The sequence below is a fragment of the Dicentrarchus labrax genome, unplaced genomic scaffold (assembly GCF_905237075.1).
Source record: "Dicentrarchus labrax unplaced genomic scaffold, dlabrax2021, whole genome shotgun sequence".
Classification (NCBI taxonomy): Eukaryota; Metazoa; Chordata; class Actinopteri; family Moronidae; genus Dicentrarchus; species Dicentrarchus labrax.
The window spans coordinates 19,388,019-19,404,762 of record NW_026136718.1 but is presented as its reverse complement, the minus strand read 5'-3'; the positions used below and the strand labels follow the sequence as shown (position 1 = coordinate 19,404,762).

At 41.4% G+C, this 16,744-nt stretch overlaps 1 protein-coding gene across 2 annotated transcripts in view; it reads right to left on the bottom strand.

The window, feature by feature from the left end:
• notch2 (notch receptor 2) overlaps positions 1 to 12,422 on the bottom strand; it is a 41,961-nt gene extending 29,539 nt beyond the window's left edge. For both annotated transcript variants that reach the window (XM_051378016.1, XM_051378017.1), the window contains exons 1-2: positions 11,807 to 12,422; positions 1,145 to 1,226 (exon numbers count right to left, since the gene is read on the bottom strand). In XM_051378016.1, the coding sequence (XP_051233976.1) occupies positions 1,145 to 1,226; positions 11,807 to 11,879 (155 nt within the window). In that variant the 5' untranslated portion in view covers positions 11,880 to 12,422. The remainder of the gene's footprint in view (positions 1 to 1,144; positions 1,227 to 11,806) is intronic.
• Positions 12,423 to 16,744: the final 4,322 nt, after the last annotated feature.

Sequence of the window (16,744 nt, the reverse complement as noted above, 5' to 3'; positions counted from 1 at the left end):
CCTATCATGAGCTGTCCTTGAAAAGCTCACATCTATCCTGACGTCACTTCATTGGTTGTCTGCATGGTTAAGAATAGACTTATGATGTCTATAGTGACACAAGTGATCCAGTTGCCTCTGAATAAAAGAACACTGCTCCTGCGTACTACACACAGAAACTCCCAAATGAGCCCCTTTACACCTGCAGTACAATCTCTCTCTGACCTTTAATTAAACAGCGGGAATGTCAAACACTGATTAAGGATTGTTGCTTTCTCCTTTTTTTACAGAAGTAGCAGAGTGTTGAAATTCCAAAAGCTCTGGGAACAGACGCATTGGGTGATTCACACCACATTTGGTGAAATATGATCAGGTTCATGAACCAGCTATGGTGTTTTTTAGTAGGGAATTTGGCTCGGGAGTGGCAAGGCAATTATAAAGATAGCTCACTCTTAATTACAAACCAGGCTAAGCTGTCAGAAAGTGGAAGCCATAGATCAAACAGGCCACTGCTCTCCTGTACACTACAGCACTTTTCCTCAATGGTCTGATTGCACCACCGGTAGTAGAAGAGACTCACTTGCAAGTTTCCACCATGGCATGCACCCAGAAACAAAAGGCTACATTAACATGTGTGGTAAGACTCATTAGCCTACTTGCCATTTTGATTCATTCAACCAACTTTCAGATTTTTTCCCCCATCAATTACACTGAATAGGTTACTTTCTCATGTAATAAAAATGTCTCATCATTGTCTTGACATCCCAGCAACAACAAATTAGAGGTAAAATATGCTGGCAAGTCCTAGAGCTATCAATTCTATAAACAGCAGAAGAAGGAGTAACAAAACCCCCAAAATGTCCTAAATAACATCTTGGAGGTAGCAATGTGTGTATTGGTATTGTTCCCAGTACTGGTGTACTTTGTCAGACAGAGAAGTCTTTTATTCCCTCTTCCGTGCTTGAGCAAAACCTCATGGTCCCGTGGACAGGCTGTGGCTGATCTAAAAACCCTATTTCTGTACTGGTTTTCACATTCAACAATCCCCCTATGAGGTGTTTCAGTTGCTGTGTTCACATTTTTGTTAGTAGTGTTGTGGTGACAGCATGACTTAAACTGAAAAGGCCTCTGTGTGTTTGGTCACAGACCAGCCAGTCAATCTTACCTGCAGTATCCAGTGCCATTGTTGAAGGTCAGACACGTAGCGTTGTTAACACAAGGCGCCTTATCATCCACACACTGCAGAGCTGCATGAGACAAGAGAAGAATTACAGACAGTCAGAGAGGCACTTCATCTGATTCAGTTAAAATATTTGCAATATTTTAAGTTTGAGCACTTAAGCACATTTGTCAACAGTATTACTATCTAAGCTAATTAAACCATTCACTGTACCACTGTACGCCGCCACACTGATACACTAAAACCGGAAGAGAAGCCATGGAGCATGCGCTGTTTACAAACAAGTAGTAGTAGTCCGCCGTTGTTGTTGTTGTTATGATGCGTCTAGCGGCGGCAGCTGAGGTTAAAGGCTAGAGAGGCGGGGCTAATCCGTTTTCGCCGTCCAGACAACTCCAGGCAATCCAGCGTTTTCGGATTTTCCCACTCTGGGACCCATTTCCAAAAAATACCATTTTTACACCCCGAAAATGCCGTATCCGTCTGGACGCGAGGCCAATACGATTAACTATTTATCCGGATATGAGAAAAACTTATTCGTGAGGACAGGCCCCTAGTCTTGCTTGCAGTGCTTCATTGCTACTGAATTTCAAAGGTAACACTACTCAAAACTCATTCAGGGTTTCCCCCAGACAAGTGTTTGGCGGAGGTGACAAACACATTGCCCACCCCTCAGAGGGAAACCCACCACGTAGTATGCGAGTTTCTCCTCCTTCTCCTCATCCTTACAGAGATAATGCAGAGACTCACAAGCTACGTAGCACTACCATGAAAAGCCAGCCTGAAACCAGCCAGTGGTCACAGGGCAGCCGGATGGGCAGGCAGACAAAAATGAACCTTGACGAAGACAACAAAGCCCAACTATCTCCTCGCCAATGAAATGCTCACAGCCAGACACATCAGCTATTGTGTGGCCTTCAAACCGCCAGAGACACATGGCTCAAGTGGTTTTCACGCACAGCACGCCGGCCCAACATGCCAAACAATAGTGTGGTGTTCTCTGTCTTTATTTATCAATGTTATATGGTGACCAAATGAAAGATACCACTGTTAAGTTGAAGTGATTAAATAAGCAAAACTGCTATAAATCATCAACACTGGTTATACAAATGTTACTATATTTATCATTTACAGTCTCACGTGTAAAGCGGTAATGTGATGTATCCTCACTCTGTATTACAGAGCTCTTTTTTTTTTACAAAACTGATGGTAGGTCAGCTGATTTCAAAGAAACGCCAACAATGTCTTCACAAAACAGTCATTGCATTACAGGAAGTGCGCTCAGAAATGGTGTTACTTCCTGTGCCTACATTAATCACAGTGTCACTCAAGTCTAGAAGTCCTCATGAAGACAATTCTCACTATTATTAACCCTGCTTGATATTATTTTACAGTATTAAAAGTTGAACACAGATAGTTGTACGGTTCCTGAAGTAGTCGTAGTGGTCAGAGCGGGGGCGGACTAATGCCTTAGAGCCAGGCTGACAGACATAGTCCATTAGACATGGGGATACCATACATAAACCACTGTGAAATTCATAATCCCAACAAGCACGCACACAAGCATGCCTCCATGTGCACAACTGCACAGACATCGACTGAAATAAAGTATGTGTTGATATCAGACTACTGCTGCAGTTCAAGAGACCACAGAAAATACTGTTCTATTTTGGGACTATTTCTGTTCTGAGCAGGCATATGGTATGTACACTTGCGACGAATCAACACACGAAAATCATGCATACATAGTGACACAGAGCAGACAGCAGAAAATCCACGTATATGTGGTTAGACCTGTGACAGGGAAACTTTCACTTTTGGTTCTGATCAAGATTAAGTCTAAATTTAACACGAAATCATGTCTATTATTCTTCCGAATAAACCATAAAAAGGACATAGAGTTTGACAGTACAGTAAATCTAGGCAACACACCATAGGGCATGGCAGGATACCAGTCATCTACCAGCAACAATTGCAAAATCAGCAAAAACAAAAAAAGAGTAATGCGGAGGGGGGAGGGCCAAGAAGACCGATGTCAGAGGGAGAGAAAGAATGGACACAAGAGAGATGAGACACTCTTCCTTCGATTGGTTTGACGAGCTTCCCATGCATGCTGTCGTAATGCCAGACGCAATGATCTTACCAGATTTGGGACAGCTTGCCTCCTATTACGCCATTTTAACACACACACACACACACACACACACACACACACACACACACACACACACACACACACACACACACAAACCCCAAATTACCCCATGATATACAGGTCACCATTTCCCCGACTGAAAGTTTGGAAACGGTTTCAGCAATCTGTCTCTCTAAAGTAAAACAAACAAAATTTTCACACACACTCAAATGATTGACCATGGTCTATAGTGATCCAGCATTGAACCATCTCTACCTGGCTTTTCTCACACTTCACTATCAATGAACCATGGACAGGAACATTTCCCAGGAATGAGAGCTTTGATAAGGCCCAATCGACAAAGTCAACAGTGAAACTACAGTCAGATGGTGTTCACTAAGAAGAAACACAAAGTTACCTGACCAAATTATTGCTATTATCTAGACCATTCCTGATCAAAAACCCACAGTGGTTATGGTGGGGAAGAGGAGTTTAAAGGGAGAACAAAAGTTTCTGAAGTCTGGAGAGACTGGGAGGAGAGCTGTGTGTGATCCATACTGAGGGAAGCTGTATCTGTAAAGATGCCATTGTACAGTGAAAACAGAGAATCTATACACATAACTCAAAGTGCTTGCCTTCTTCAATGACGTCATTGTAAATGATAAACTAAGTAACTTAATTTGTACAGCACTTTTCAAACATAGTAACAAAATGCCTCTCAGATAAGAACAAAGGATACATAAAAATGTATACAAAACTATAATGTTATTAGCTATCTGGCCTGCAAACCAACATTAGCAGTGCACTTTTCAACCAGCTCAGGTGCAGGACACGATATGTGTTCATGTTTGTAAGTTAGATAATGAGACTTAAAAACTTAAAACAAGTTACTACTTTATGATTGGCTACTACTTGATTTGATTGGCTGTATCAAAATAAGGTAACCATCTACGTAGACAGATACCTAACTAAAACTAAAGGGGCACAATCATGAAACCAAAAAAAAATAAAATACAAGTGGTTTACAGAGCAGATATGTGCATATATCCATGTATTCTATAGCAAAATGCAATTTTATTTCAGCTTTAGACTAGGGCTGCACAATATGGTAATATGGTTTTCTCACATCTGCAAAGAGTGTATCTGCAGCACTACAGTAGTTCATTATAAAGCATTTATCAAAAACATTGCAGATGCTATTTGGACTTGGCCATATTACGATTTCAATAATATTTTGTTAATTGTGCCGCCCCATTTTAAACTTTAATTATCATTCCACCAGAAGGTCCTAAAATAGGGCTGAAAACAGCAGAAAGTCACCAGTTTGATTCCAGGTGGAGTTTTCTTGTTGCATGTCAGCCCACTCACACAGTATCACCACAGGCAACACATGGATCAGATTTCTTAATTCAAGAATGAGAGAAAGGTGGGAAGCAGTAATGAAATGTCATGAAAGCACAATATCATCATCATCATAGACGTTCTAGTTTCCAGTGTATTTAGAGTATTGAGAAGTGGCAAGCCCTTCATTGTTTGTGACATAGATGGCTTGCATCACAGTAACTGAGGATGACACCAGTTAGTTTTAAAGCAGACTGCCTCCTCTAAATGCATTAAATGTACCCACAGAGTGTCTTGCAGTGTGGAAACCTGGAAGCTCCAACAGGATCAGGGATGGCAATTCAGAACCGGCACCACTTGAGAACTGTTTCCAAATAGTGTGATCCATTGGACTCGCATGCCACCAAACTTATCAATTCCTTTTATCAATGCCAGCATGTTTTTCTGACATTTTCAATGCAAAAAATGTCCAAAGCATGGCCTGAATAATAAAGAAACTCAAACTACTATAACGCTACTCTTTTTCTACTCTGTGTTCATAGATATTAAAACAGTTGTGTTGATGCTGAAAACCTGTGTAGAAAATTGATCAGGAATCAATAAGGGAACTGACAAAGAATCGAGCCAATAAGCAGAATCAATAATGGTATTGGTATCCATAAAATCTTTTCAATCCCCATCCCTAAACAGGTTGTACCGGTGTTTCTTTTGTTTTGAATATTAAACATGTGAAAATGACAAAATCCATAATAAAAAACAGGCCTTCTGTAGTTTAGATGTTTTTAACCATGCAAGTGGCTCTAGGCTCTATGAATGGCAATGATAGATTGTTTCTAAGTACAGCCACACAAAGCTGTTAGGATGGCTGTCCAGTCTTTCAAACAACTCTTGTGCATAATCAGCTCCTTTGTTTTTCTCTCCATTTAACTTTTCCCTTTCCATTACTAGAAGAATATACTAAGCTGTCCCCAGTGCAAGTGGACTTGCTCTGGCAGCAACCACAACTACTCTTGGATGCATGGTGACTTAAATTCCATGTAAAAATAAGTTTAAACCATACTCCTCTTTTTTTAATTTTTCAGTGAGAATCTGTAAAAACTAAAAAACCCTGTGCCATGTGAATAAAGCCTAAGTAAATAGAGGGCAGAAATCACAGCCCTTAATGTTGTAGACCGAAAAAAAAATGAAAGGGGGAGCCGGGGTGTTGTGCTCAGCTGGCATTACGCTGGTTCCTCCCTCAGCACTCGCCACTGCTTTGTCACAGACACCACAGCTGGTCCCCAGAGGGATCCAACCATGTCATGAGAAGAAAAAAAGTCAGCCGAAGAGGTAGAGAGAGGGAGGGAGAGAGATAGACGGGCTTTGAGCTAATAGCTGAGGATTGAGATGGGGAAGTAATTACGAAACTACAGACAAAGACTGCACACGAATGGGTGTCCCTGAGCCCTGGCACACATCCATACAGCAGAGGGCAGGAAGTTGTTCGCGCTGAGTGAGGAAGTAACCCTATTTCCTGGAATTGCTGTACAAGCCTCTATATCCAGCAGGCCAAACAGTCGTCATGGTAACTTGCAATAAAATACCCTTAGCTCAGCATGGAAGGAGGGAGACGAGGCTCAAACTAAACACTATAACCCTGAGGGAAGCTTTACAGGCCCACACAAACAGCAGAGGAACCAAGCAGACGAACCAAGCGGGGGCTTTAAGGTTTTAGTCTCCCAGGTCAGCTTCAGTATGAGGCTGGTGACATACTGTAAGACACAGATCAGTACCAACAGAAACAGCAAAAGCATGTGATCACTAGGGATGTCTGAAGCTCAACTCCCGGATCTTAATCAGGACAGATCAAGGCATTTTTAAATGTAACAGTTTTGGCATTATTAAACCTGAACCATTTCCAATCCTTTTATGTCCTTTAATGTAACCCACTGCACTTGGGGTACACAACGGCTGTCATAGCTGCCACTGCCTGATGGTAAAAGAGTGAAAACCTATACATGAACCTATGAGAAATGCATGAGGGAACCACAGATTATCATAAAAGAGCTAAAGCTGCATTTCAATTGATAAAAGAGAGTATGATGGAGGACAAAACTCTTGATTGGGACAGCCCCAGTAACAACCCTGCAAACCTCCCAAGTGAGACGGTCGCCATGTTGTTGTAATTACTTAGAAAGCTGGGAGAGTCTCATCTAAAACTGAGCGCTGACCTGCTGGCCCAGTATGTGTGTGTGTTGGAGGGAGAAAGAGACAGACAGACAGAAACAGGGGGAGCAGACCAGACAAGGCAAGTGTAGGGACTTTCCCTTTGCGCATTCATATCCTAACGTTTGGTTCTGATTCAAAACGTATTATGATATAGAGGGAAAAAGTTCAGTTTACAGATTGTTTTAACTGTAGTCTGGAGTATTTTAGCTCAGTTTTAATTACTGGAGCCTGTGAAAGGTCCATACAGATATTCATATACCATATGTCAATAACATACATATCTGGTGATACAATAACATGTCTACAGACTTTAATATTCTAACCATTCGACACTGGTACTTGATACACAGGCTGACATAGGGCTGGAACTTACTTTACTAGAAAAGAGGGGTGACTATGGACAACATTTATAATTCTCACAGCATTATCTCCATTTCAATATGTTTTGATATTATGAATTCAGAAGCACATGGTGCAAAGTCTAACTCCCTTTCATTCATTCATGAGATGAGATTCAGATTCTGGTAAATTGTTATTTGCTACCATTAAGTCAACTCAGATGTATTTCAGTTCATCCCAACTGAACCACCAATATCTGACCAATGACAACAATGAAAAACCATATCTCAATATGAGATTTTTTTTCTCATACCGAGATACATGGGTGGTTAACCATTACAAACCATTTTCATTAGTGAAGTTTGGTCAAACATAAAGACTTCTCTCTCCCTTTTCCCCATAGTATTTTTTTTTATTATTAAACCTTTTCCTAGTTAATCAGAGCAGATGTTTAAAGGACCAGTGTGTAGGATTTTGTTACATCTAGCACTGTAGTTGCAGATTGCTAGCAACTCGCCTGACCCTCCCCTATCAAGTGTGTAGGAGAAACTACAGTGGACAGCCTACATATAACCAGTGCTTTGTTTGTCCGTTCTGGGCTACTGTAGAAACATGATTCAAGATGACTCCCTCTGCAGATAAAAACAGCTATGCCACACATTACAACTGGTTGTTAAACTAAATGAAAACTGCGTTCCGTTACAAAATACTTGACACTCCTTCTCCTTCCTGATGTGCCCTGCTTGGTTCATTACTCCATGCGCCCTGCCTGAATGTCTCCAGGATTACGGAGCTGTGTTGGCCAAGGAATGCAGGCCGCAGTAATTCCCTGTTAATTTGCTAACCTGTTCAACAGTGCAGACACAACGCTCTGTAATCCCCTCGACCTTCACAGCCACAAACACCACCTCCTATAGTAATAGTGCATGTGGTTCATGCAGGGCATGCATCTAGCTTCATTCACATTTCGACTGGTATTTATTTAATGCGTGAGGATCAAAGTCACTAAGCGCAAACTGGTCAAGCGGGCACTGGCGCTGTATTAGCACGGTGGAGCAAAATGGTAACAGGCACATAACTATGACTTTCACCTTGTCTGCTATGCATTTCAACTTCAAGACCTTAATCACAGTAAGTCTACTAGTTTACGTCTATTCTAAGCCACTGTGGCTACAGAGGCACACACACAATCACTGTATTTGTGCATGGAAATCCAGACACATACATCTGAAGTGCATTCCCACAGACTGTCACCCACTGACTCATACAGTACTACACATTATTTACTACTTTCTTCCACTACAACCAACAAGTACGGGACCGAAACACATGTGGAGGCCTGGCTTTTTAAATACTACTAATCAAAAGGGTGGAGAAGGCTGTACTGAGTATAACCTAAAACATGAACACACTGCAGCAGGGAGTAGATGAGAGGAGATAAGAATGAAACCAAGGGGAAAGTTTGAGGGTGTCACAGAGAAGATGTCTTAAGCCGCAGTAATAACACAGTCACAAGGCAGTGGGTAGAGCTGGTGGTCAGTAAATAATGCAGTGTTGTGGGTAGCTCAATAAATATCTTTGTCTATAGAGCGCAGGGCGAAGCATGGCGCAGATAAATCACACTTCACACCAGGCTCCAGCTCGGGTCAGATGCAAGTAAAGCATGGGCGGCACAATTGCTGGCCTTTGTCGGTTTGTATCCACAATGCAATACATATACACACACGCAAATAGATACACACACGCATGTCAGCTGTTTGCTGTTTGCACTGGGCAAATATATGCAACCATCCACATGCCCACACCATAGGGGTAATACTACGTCGTGTGCCACGAAGTTGGCACCTACGCTTCCTTAAGAATCAGATTTAACATTCAGCTGGACTGTAGCACAGTGTTAATCATGTTCCTGAGGGGGCCCTAATTGTCCTTTACAGGCCCTAAAAGTATGACTGAATGATGACTATTCATCCTTTTTAGAATAAGTCACACACATTTGAATTGTCTTTAACGACGGTTTCAGCTCAATTAGCAAAACAACCTGCTTGTTGACGAATGATGGTGTGCCCTCTGGTACAGGTTGTTAAGGAGTGTGTCACACTTTACCTTTTGCAGTCAGATCTTAGTAACACTGCGCAAACAGAAAAAAAGTATCACACACTTCAAACAATGAGCCCCATTTTCACTGTTTCAGAAATAACAACTTTCAGCTTTGATGCTTGCGAGGTCGTGATTATATCAAGAATTTCCACAGCACCTTCACAGCGGGGGGTCACTGTCAACTGAGCTGTGATACACTGAACTGATTGACTTGGCATGTGTGATCAGCCAGGTGATTTTCTTTTATGTTCAGCAGGTTGTAGTTCTTTTATGATCCACTCTCATGCACCATATTGGAGCTGTAATTGTCCTTTTATTGCTAATGCTGCCTCACATTAAACGCTTTCTAACCATCAAACGTCTGGCAGGCTTTTATTCTGAAGAAGCTACAGGAAGTGTAACTGTATTTGTCACAGTGGTTAGCAAAGGACTGCCCAATGTAGTGGGAGCTAAATCCTTGCTGCAGCGGCCATGGGTTCGGGTCCGACCTGTGGCCCTTTGCTGCGTGTCATCTCCTCTCTATTTCACCCCCAAAAAACAAAAACAAATGAAATTTAACAAGTTCAGCATTAGCGGGAAAAAGGATAGGTGAGGATGGAGAGAGGAGGGAAAAGAAAATCATGGTGCACAAATGTGTGTGTGTGAGAGAGAGAGAGAGAGAGAGAGAGATAAAGAGGCAGAGGGTGAACAGAGAGGGAGGGAGGAATGTCAAACACCAACAACATTCCTCTGCCTCTCCTTGCACTGCCTGCAGCACTTTTACATTGTCTTTTCTTCTTTTGTGTAACTTCTCTGTTCAGAAGTCACCTATAGCCCATGAAAACGTAGGGAAGAATACCAGCGCTGCATGTATCAACTCTGAGCTAAAAGGCTAAAAAAAACAAAACATGTGAGATGAAATCGATTTCATTACAGTGGATAAAGGCTAATGAAGGCTAAAAAGGCCACAGTTTTTGTCTTATTTCTCAGCCACAAAAACAAATACAGCTAAACAAGCATTACAGCATCATCTGGAGTTATGGTATATAGATGGAAAAAACAAAAATGTATTTAAAAAAAAGGTCACATAAGTTAAGTTAGGCACACTCCAAATTATGTTTTCAACATTACAGTCAAAAGACCTAAAGGCCTGAAATAACCATCCATTAATGAGATTCAGAATCAGAGTTAACACCCCGAACCTACAGTTAAGATAAGTGCCAATACAACTGTACTGATCTCCAGCAAATAAGCATTTTTATCTTATCTCTTAAACAGCAGTATTTCATAGTGTTTACACGTTTGTCCTTTTCTACAGCACATTTGGTTATATCTCAAGTATAAGCCATTTGTAAACAACACTAAATGGAAAAAACATTTAAAAAATGGGTATAACCTATAAGTGAAATCAATACTGAGTCTGGCTGTGATCTAATTAGGCCTCTGGCAGGCAACATGCTGCACATCTGTGCCAGAACTAAAGTAATGCTAGCATTGTCTGTCTGTTCATCAGTCAAGTCTTTTCTTCTTTTTTGGGCACAATTGGGTAGTTTGAGCCACAATGCACACAGATACCTTTTGACCTAAAGACCTAAAAACTTTATATTAGGGTGAATTACAAGGTAAACCAGTTACGACAAATGTACAGTCAAATTACATTTAGGTAATTTCTAACAATTTCACAAACATGTCTCAATCTTTACACCTATTCCCTCTTTTTTATTTAATATTTTAGAGCAGTTACAGAGTGTGACCCAAACTTATAGCTGGCTCTATTATACATGTAATACAAAGGTAGGGTCTTATAAAGGGAGAAATAAGTCTGTTTCTTCATTAAGCTCTATTTAACCATAAAACGCCCTTAAAATGCACATGTCATCCACTGTCAGCTTTCTTAATTCAACAGGGCAGTCTAAACATAGTTAAGTGTCCATTTTGAATTCTTTCTCTTGCTCTCGCTGTTCAACATCTGGGCAGCGGTGCGACTGCACAGCCAGCAGTAGTAGGCCATATTATCCATATTAACCAACCCTATAACTATCTGACTTAGACCACAGGGGGACATTAGCTGCACTTTTAGTGGCCTTTTGGGGGTGTGAAATCAATTATTTCTGATTTAAACTTTGTGAAAACGCTCCAGGGGTCGTGAAGTATCATCAATTTAACACAGACAGGAAAAACTACCGCGGAAGGAGATGAGTAATACGGAGACACAGTCAATCCCTATAAGGATGTTAGAGTAATATCAAACTAATGCTAGCTAGAGTTATGTTTGTGGGGTGAAAGGCAACGCCAGTTTCTATTCAAACGCACCAGGCATGAAACAAATTACCACAAAGTGAGCTTTTTATAGGTAAACCCTTCAACTAAACTCACCTGTAGCAACAGTTTACCTTTACAAAGCCAACTCACCTAACAGACAGTGTGTGGATAGAGAGAGATGCTACGTCTGCTGCCCCCGTGGAGGCAACAAAAAACGTGACCATGACAAGTTATGAATTATTGGAAACAAACTAAACTCAAGCTTTTCATCATAATGAATGACTTACCCAAGGAGAGGTGGACGAGGCAGAAGACAAAGACTAGCGATTTGCCCGAGGAGAAACCGGGGAGCTGCTCCATATTTTCTGTAAAATCCACATAAGGTCGCCAGCCCCAAAATTGAGCTGTCTCCCGGGACGGTTGCTTCTCAAAAAAAAAACACAACAAAAACAGGCAAACTCTCGCTGGAAAATAGGTCGTACACTGTTAAACTACACGTAGTAAAATCACTTCATCTTCTTTCCTTTTTTTTTTTTTTACATGTGTTCCTCCACGTCGTCCCCGATAAAGGCGTTTAAAATACACATAAGTTTAAGTTGTACGAGTCACACACGGCGGTGAAAAAGTCTTCCACCTCTCTGAGCTCACAGCCACCGCGAGCCGAGATCCGCATATCCTTCCGCTGAAGTCAGCGGGGATCTATCGTCCGCCTGAAGAAGAAAATGGGGGGGGGAAACTTGTTAAACGCTTATATCTGTGTTATATCTGTCTGTCGTCGCTTTAGAAAATTCGCATTACTCGTTATAGTTGTTGATTTTATCCCAGACACGCCTTTAAAACACACCAGAAGTTTAAAGTTTTCTTTCTCTCTGTCGCCGCGGCGGAGGAATTTTTTTCTAATTTTTTTTTTTTTACTTCTCGGAGCCTGGTATGACTCAAAATTAACCCGTTCAATGATGGTTTTTTTTTCTTTCTTTTCTCCTCCCACGAGCTGCACATTTTTTCCCGATATGTCTTTTTTTTTTAACACCCACTCTGTACTTACTTTTTATTCGTTACCATTAGTTATAGCCAGACTGTGTGCCAGGGTCCGAGTCTGCAGCACAACTTTTCAGGTAATCTGTGAACATGAGAAGTTAGAAACACTGTAGAGGTGGTAGACAAAAAGGAGGGTACACAATGACGTCTAGTGATCTCCAAAACCACCTATACACACACTTTGAATGCCAGAAACTGTATGAGTTGGCATCAAGACCCCATACAACATGATTTTGGTTCTGTGTTTCATTAAAAAGGAAAGGGGGACCTTGAGCACAGACAGGCAAGTTTGCCTTGCTCCAGTTTTTTTACTCAGTCTTGATGCAGCCTGTTTACCTGCAGGACTGGTTTTAGGTTAGTCACCACTTTCTCAGATGTGCTGCAGTTCACAAGAGGACTGTTTTAGTGGGGAGATAGTTAGAGTTTGACTGCTGCTTTCATACAAATATTGCATATAAATGTTGTTTTTTGAACAGCATTATCATAACTAACTAAAGGATCACTATAGTTTTTAAATCATGTTGTTATTGGAAGGACTAGTCTGTTGATTAGTTATCGAAAACGTTTTTTGATAATCAATCATTAAATTTAAAATCACTCAGTAATTTTCAAGCAAAAAATAGGAATCTTCTTTGGTTCCAACTACTTAAATGTGAAAACAGTTTATTTTTATTATTATCGTTGTAAATTGAATGACTGTTGTTTGAACAAAACAAGCAATTTAAAGACGTCACCTTGTGCTCTGGTTGATATTTTCTCAATTAACAGAGGAAACAATCATCCAATTGATCAATAAAGTTGCAGCCCCAGTTATAATCCAGGGGAGGTTTATTGCTGAGGTTAATAGCCTACATAATGAAACATTTCTCTTCTTGCTTACCAGAAGAAAAGTTTTAGTTCATCCTTTTTTTCTTAAACACATCATTGTTTTATTTTCATGGAGAACACAGCCAGCTTTAATACTAACATCTCAAACACCAGAGAACCCCAACACTGCCCTTTACACTCCCTCACGCAGACAGACACACTCTCACTAGCTTTATAAACTGTTAGTGATCACAGTAATCCCAAACTAATTATCCCTTATCAGCCCGAATGATCCAGGTGTAAATCACTGGCTCATCACAAAAACAAGACCACGTCTCATCCCAGTGATTTGTTTGTCTTTACACCCCGTTAGAGAAACACTGCCGTGCCTCCTGCTGCCGCGACCGGCCCTCTGTCCTCTATTCAACCCTGCTGAAAGGCCTGGAAATGGGGGGAGCAAATTGATCTCCTCAGGGGTCCGTCCTGACAATGCTTTTGTTGCTGTGGCCAATGTCAAGCTCTTGCTCTCCAATGCGTGGTTGGGTGTCAGGTGCTGGCACCACAACAAACGCTGCTCAGGCATTTGGTCAGACGCTGTTTTTGTTTATAAATCACGTCTTGTGTTTGCTTACTCTTCTTATCTATCAACCAAAGCATATAAATCTACGGCCACAGATGCGTCACATTTTGAGATATCCCTGCGTTGTTCGTCACGCGGTTATTAATTCAGTTCAGAATTCCTCCTGTTACACTTAAATCCTCCTCTTTCATAGTAAAGCCAATGTCATGTGAGCCAGTAGTAATACGATATAAAGCACATCAGAGGATCACTTTGTCTGCAGCACTGTTTTTCTAATGATGTCACTCCAGATGTGGGCTATAGGAAATATGGGGTGTGAAAGGGTGTGGATCTGCCTTGTGAGCAAACGCTGATTAGTTCCTCTTTGCCACTGCGTTGATGAAAGACTTCTACCACAGACGTCTGACACAGTTTCAAAGCAGAAAAATAAGGCATTTGAACACAAAGTGTTGGGAAAGCTCAGCCTCCCTTTGAACTGCGTTTGTATTAAATCCATCAACAATCCCAACGTCAGATCTCTTGTCTGAGATGGCAAAAACACTGCATAAATAGACTGCATTATTTCAGTTCTGTTAGCACTGAATACAAACAAACACACATTAAAAATCTATTTTATTAGCAGTAGGCTGTGTTGTCAGGATGTCAGCTTTAATACAGCACATTTTGGATTCACTGCATGAGGTTTTTTTTAAATACCACACATACTCAGGTATACCACAGAGTAATAATAAAAACCGGTCTGGATCAGAGCCATCAACCTCTGCCATGCTGGTGGGAGAACCACTTTCATCACCGTTGGGGCTCTTCACACTGATTTGGAGCTCATCAGTCAGGGTGACTCCAGCTGTCTGCCAGTAGATATATACTGCAGAACATGTTGTTCAGGGGGCAGATAGTAATGAGTGATTACACTAGAGCGAGTGTGTGTGTGTGTGTGTGTGTGTGTGTGTGTGTGTGTGTGTGTGTGTGTGTGTGTGTGATCTTGTGCACTCCCCTTAACCATAAACATGCCATCTTCCCCCAGCGTGAAAGCCATGGGAAACCAAATCAGCGCCTGTCATTTAAGAAGTCGCCCGGCCTTTACGTTCTAAGCTGGCAGGCAGCAGAGGCAGTATGAAGTGTATATATGATGCCTGTCTATAATTAGTAGTTGCAGGGACTGATTCGCTTTTCCCGACTGTGGCAACTGATTTGCTAGCATAAACAGTTGTACATAACTGAGGCAGCTCTTGTTCATTGGTTCTGGATGCTTCTACGCACGTCAGAGACACTTTATGCTTATAATTACACTTTTTGCACCATAGCATCGTGCAAACAGCACGGTTAACCTTTAATGCAGCCGTGTGTGCTCCACTGAGATCCGGTTTTGTTAACTCAAGTGTTGACTTGCAGGCATTTTGTGCTGGCTTTGCAGAGATAAGCGTTCACGAACCTCGAGCATTGGGTGTGAAGTTTTGATGCCCCCAATGCACTCATCAGGACTTTTGCACATGTCATGCCGAAAGCATCGTCTGTCTAATGTCGTCTTTACTGTGTAAGCAGATCTGGGAGACAGGAAGCTAAAGGCGGTATATTTAGGGATGATTATCACCTCCTTTCTCTCCAACCTGTTTTGAATGCTGTTAAAGAAGCAGCCAACAGACAGCTTTACATTTTTGTTATCTGTCTCCCCTTCTGTAACAGGCTGCGGATATATTGAGTAAAGGTTTGAATTAAAACCGGGGAGCTGTTGTTGGAAGGTGGTGTTCTCTGTGGATGTGACTGTGGTAGTATTTAAGACTTAAGAGCGTATCAGATCAGTGGAGTTTCAGATCTCCTTGTCACAAGCATCAACAGAGAAAGCTTGGCCTCTATAGCGGGGTCATCAAGATGAGAAGCCACATGGTATCTTAATTTACAGAGAGACACATAGCTGATACAAGGGTTTCCAAGTATTTAATCACAGTAAATCATTTTCCTGTGTGAACTGGAGGTTATATGAGTCAAATGTAAACATCGGGTAAGATAGTGCGCACATAGATTAAAAAAAGCACACAAATCAGCACTAAGTCAGTGTAATCATTTACTTGGTTGGACATGGGATAATTTTAAAAGAAAGTAAACATACCTGCGCAAGGTTTTTTTTAATGGTCACACTGTTGTTTTTTTAGTTGTGGGGGGGGGTGTTCTTGCCTTTATTTGGATAGTGACAGCTTTAAGGTAGACAGGAAACTGGGCAGAGAGAGAGAGGATAACATGCATAAAGCCTGCAACCGAACCCGGGCTGCCACAGGCACATGGGGCGCACACCCCAGTAAGTGAGAGACCACAGCGCCCCATTAAGGGTCTCAGTTTTATTGTAAAATATTGAGAAAAAAGCTGTGCTGCAGAACAGCCATAAATAAAAAGTGTAATTTCATAGTGTAATAATTTCATGTAATCGCTCAAAATTGATTAACTGTGACCATACGGTCCATTAACATCATTAGCTTGTCATCTGTGGTCGTATTATTTGATTAATCGTCAAGCTCACTTTGCAAACCCCTGTCATGCCAACAGTGTCATGTTGCAGACAACATGGAAAACTAGAAAAAAAACAGTAACGCCATCTGCAGAAGATCTCATTAGTTGTTGACATATTGTGTAATGTTACACTAAAGTAGCGTTTTGCAGTTGTCAAGTTCATCGAGGAAAGCAGGGATTTTTTTACGAGTGTGTTTATGTGAGAAATCAAGATAGTGTGCGTGAGAGAATGTGTGCGTCACAGCGTTCCACAGTGGTCAAAGGTGGAGAGTCAGCAAGCGAGAGGGCCCGATGTGAC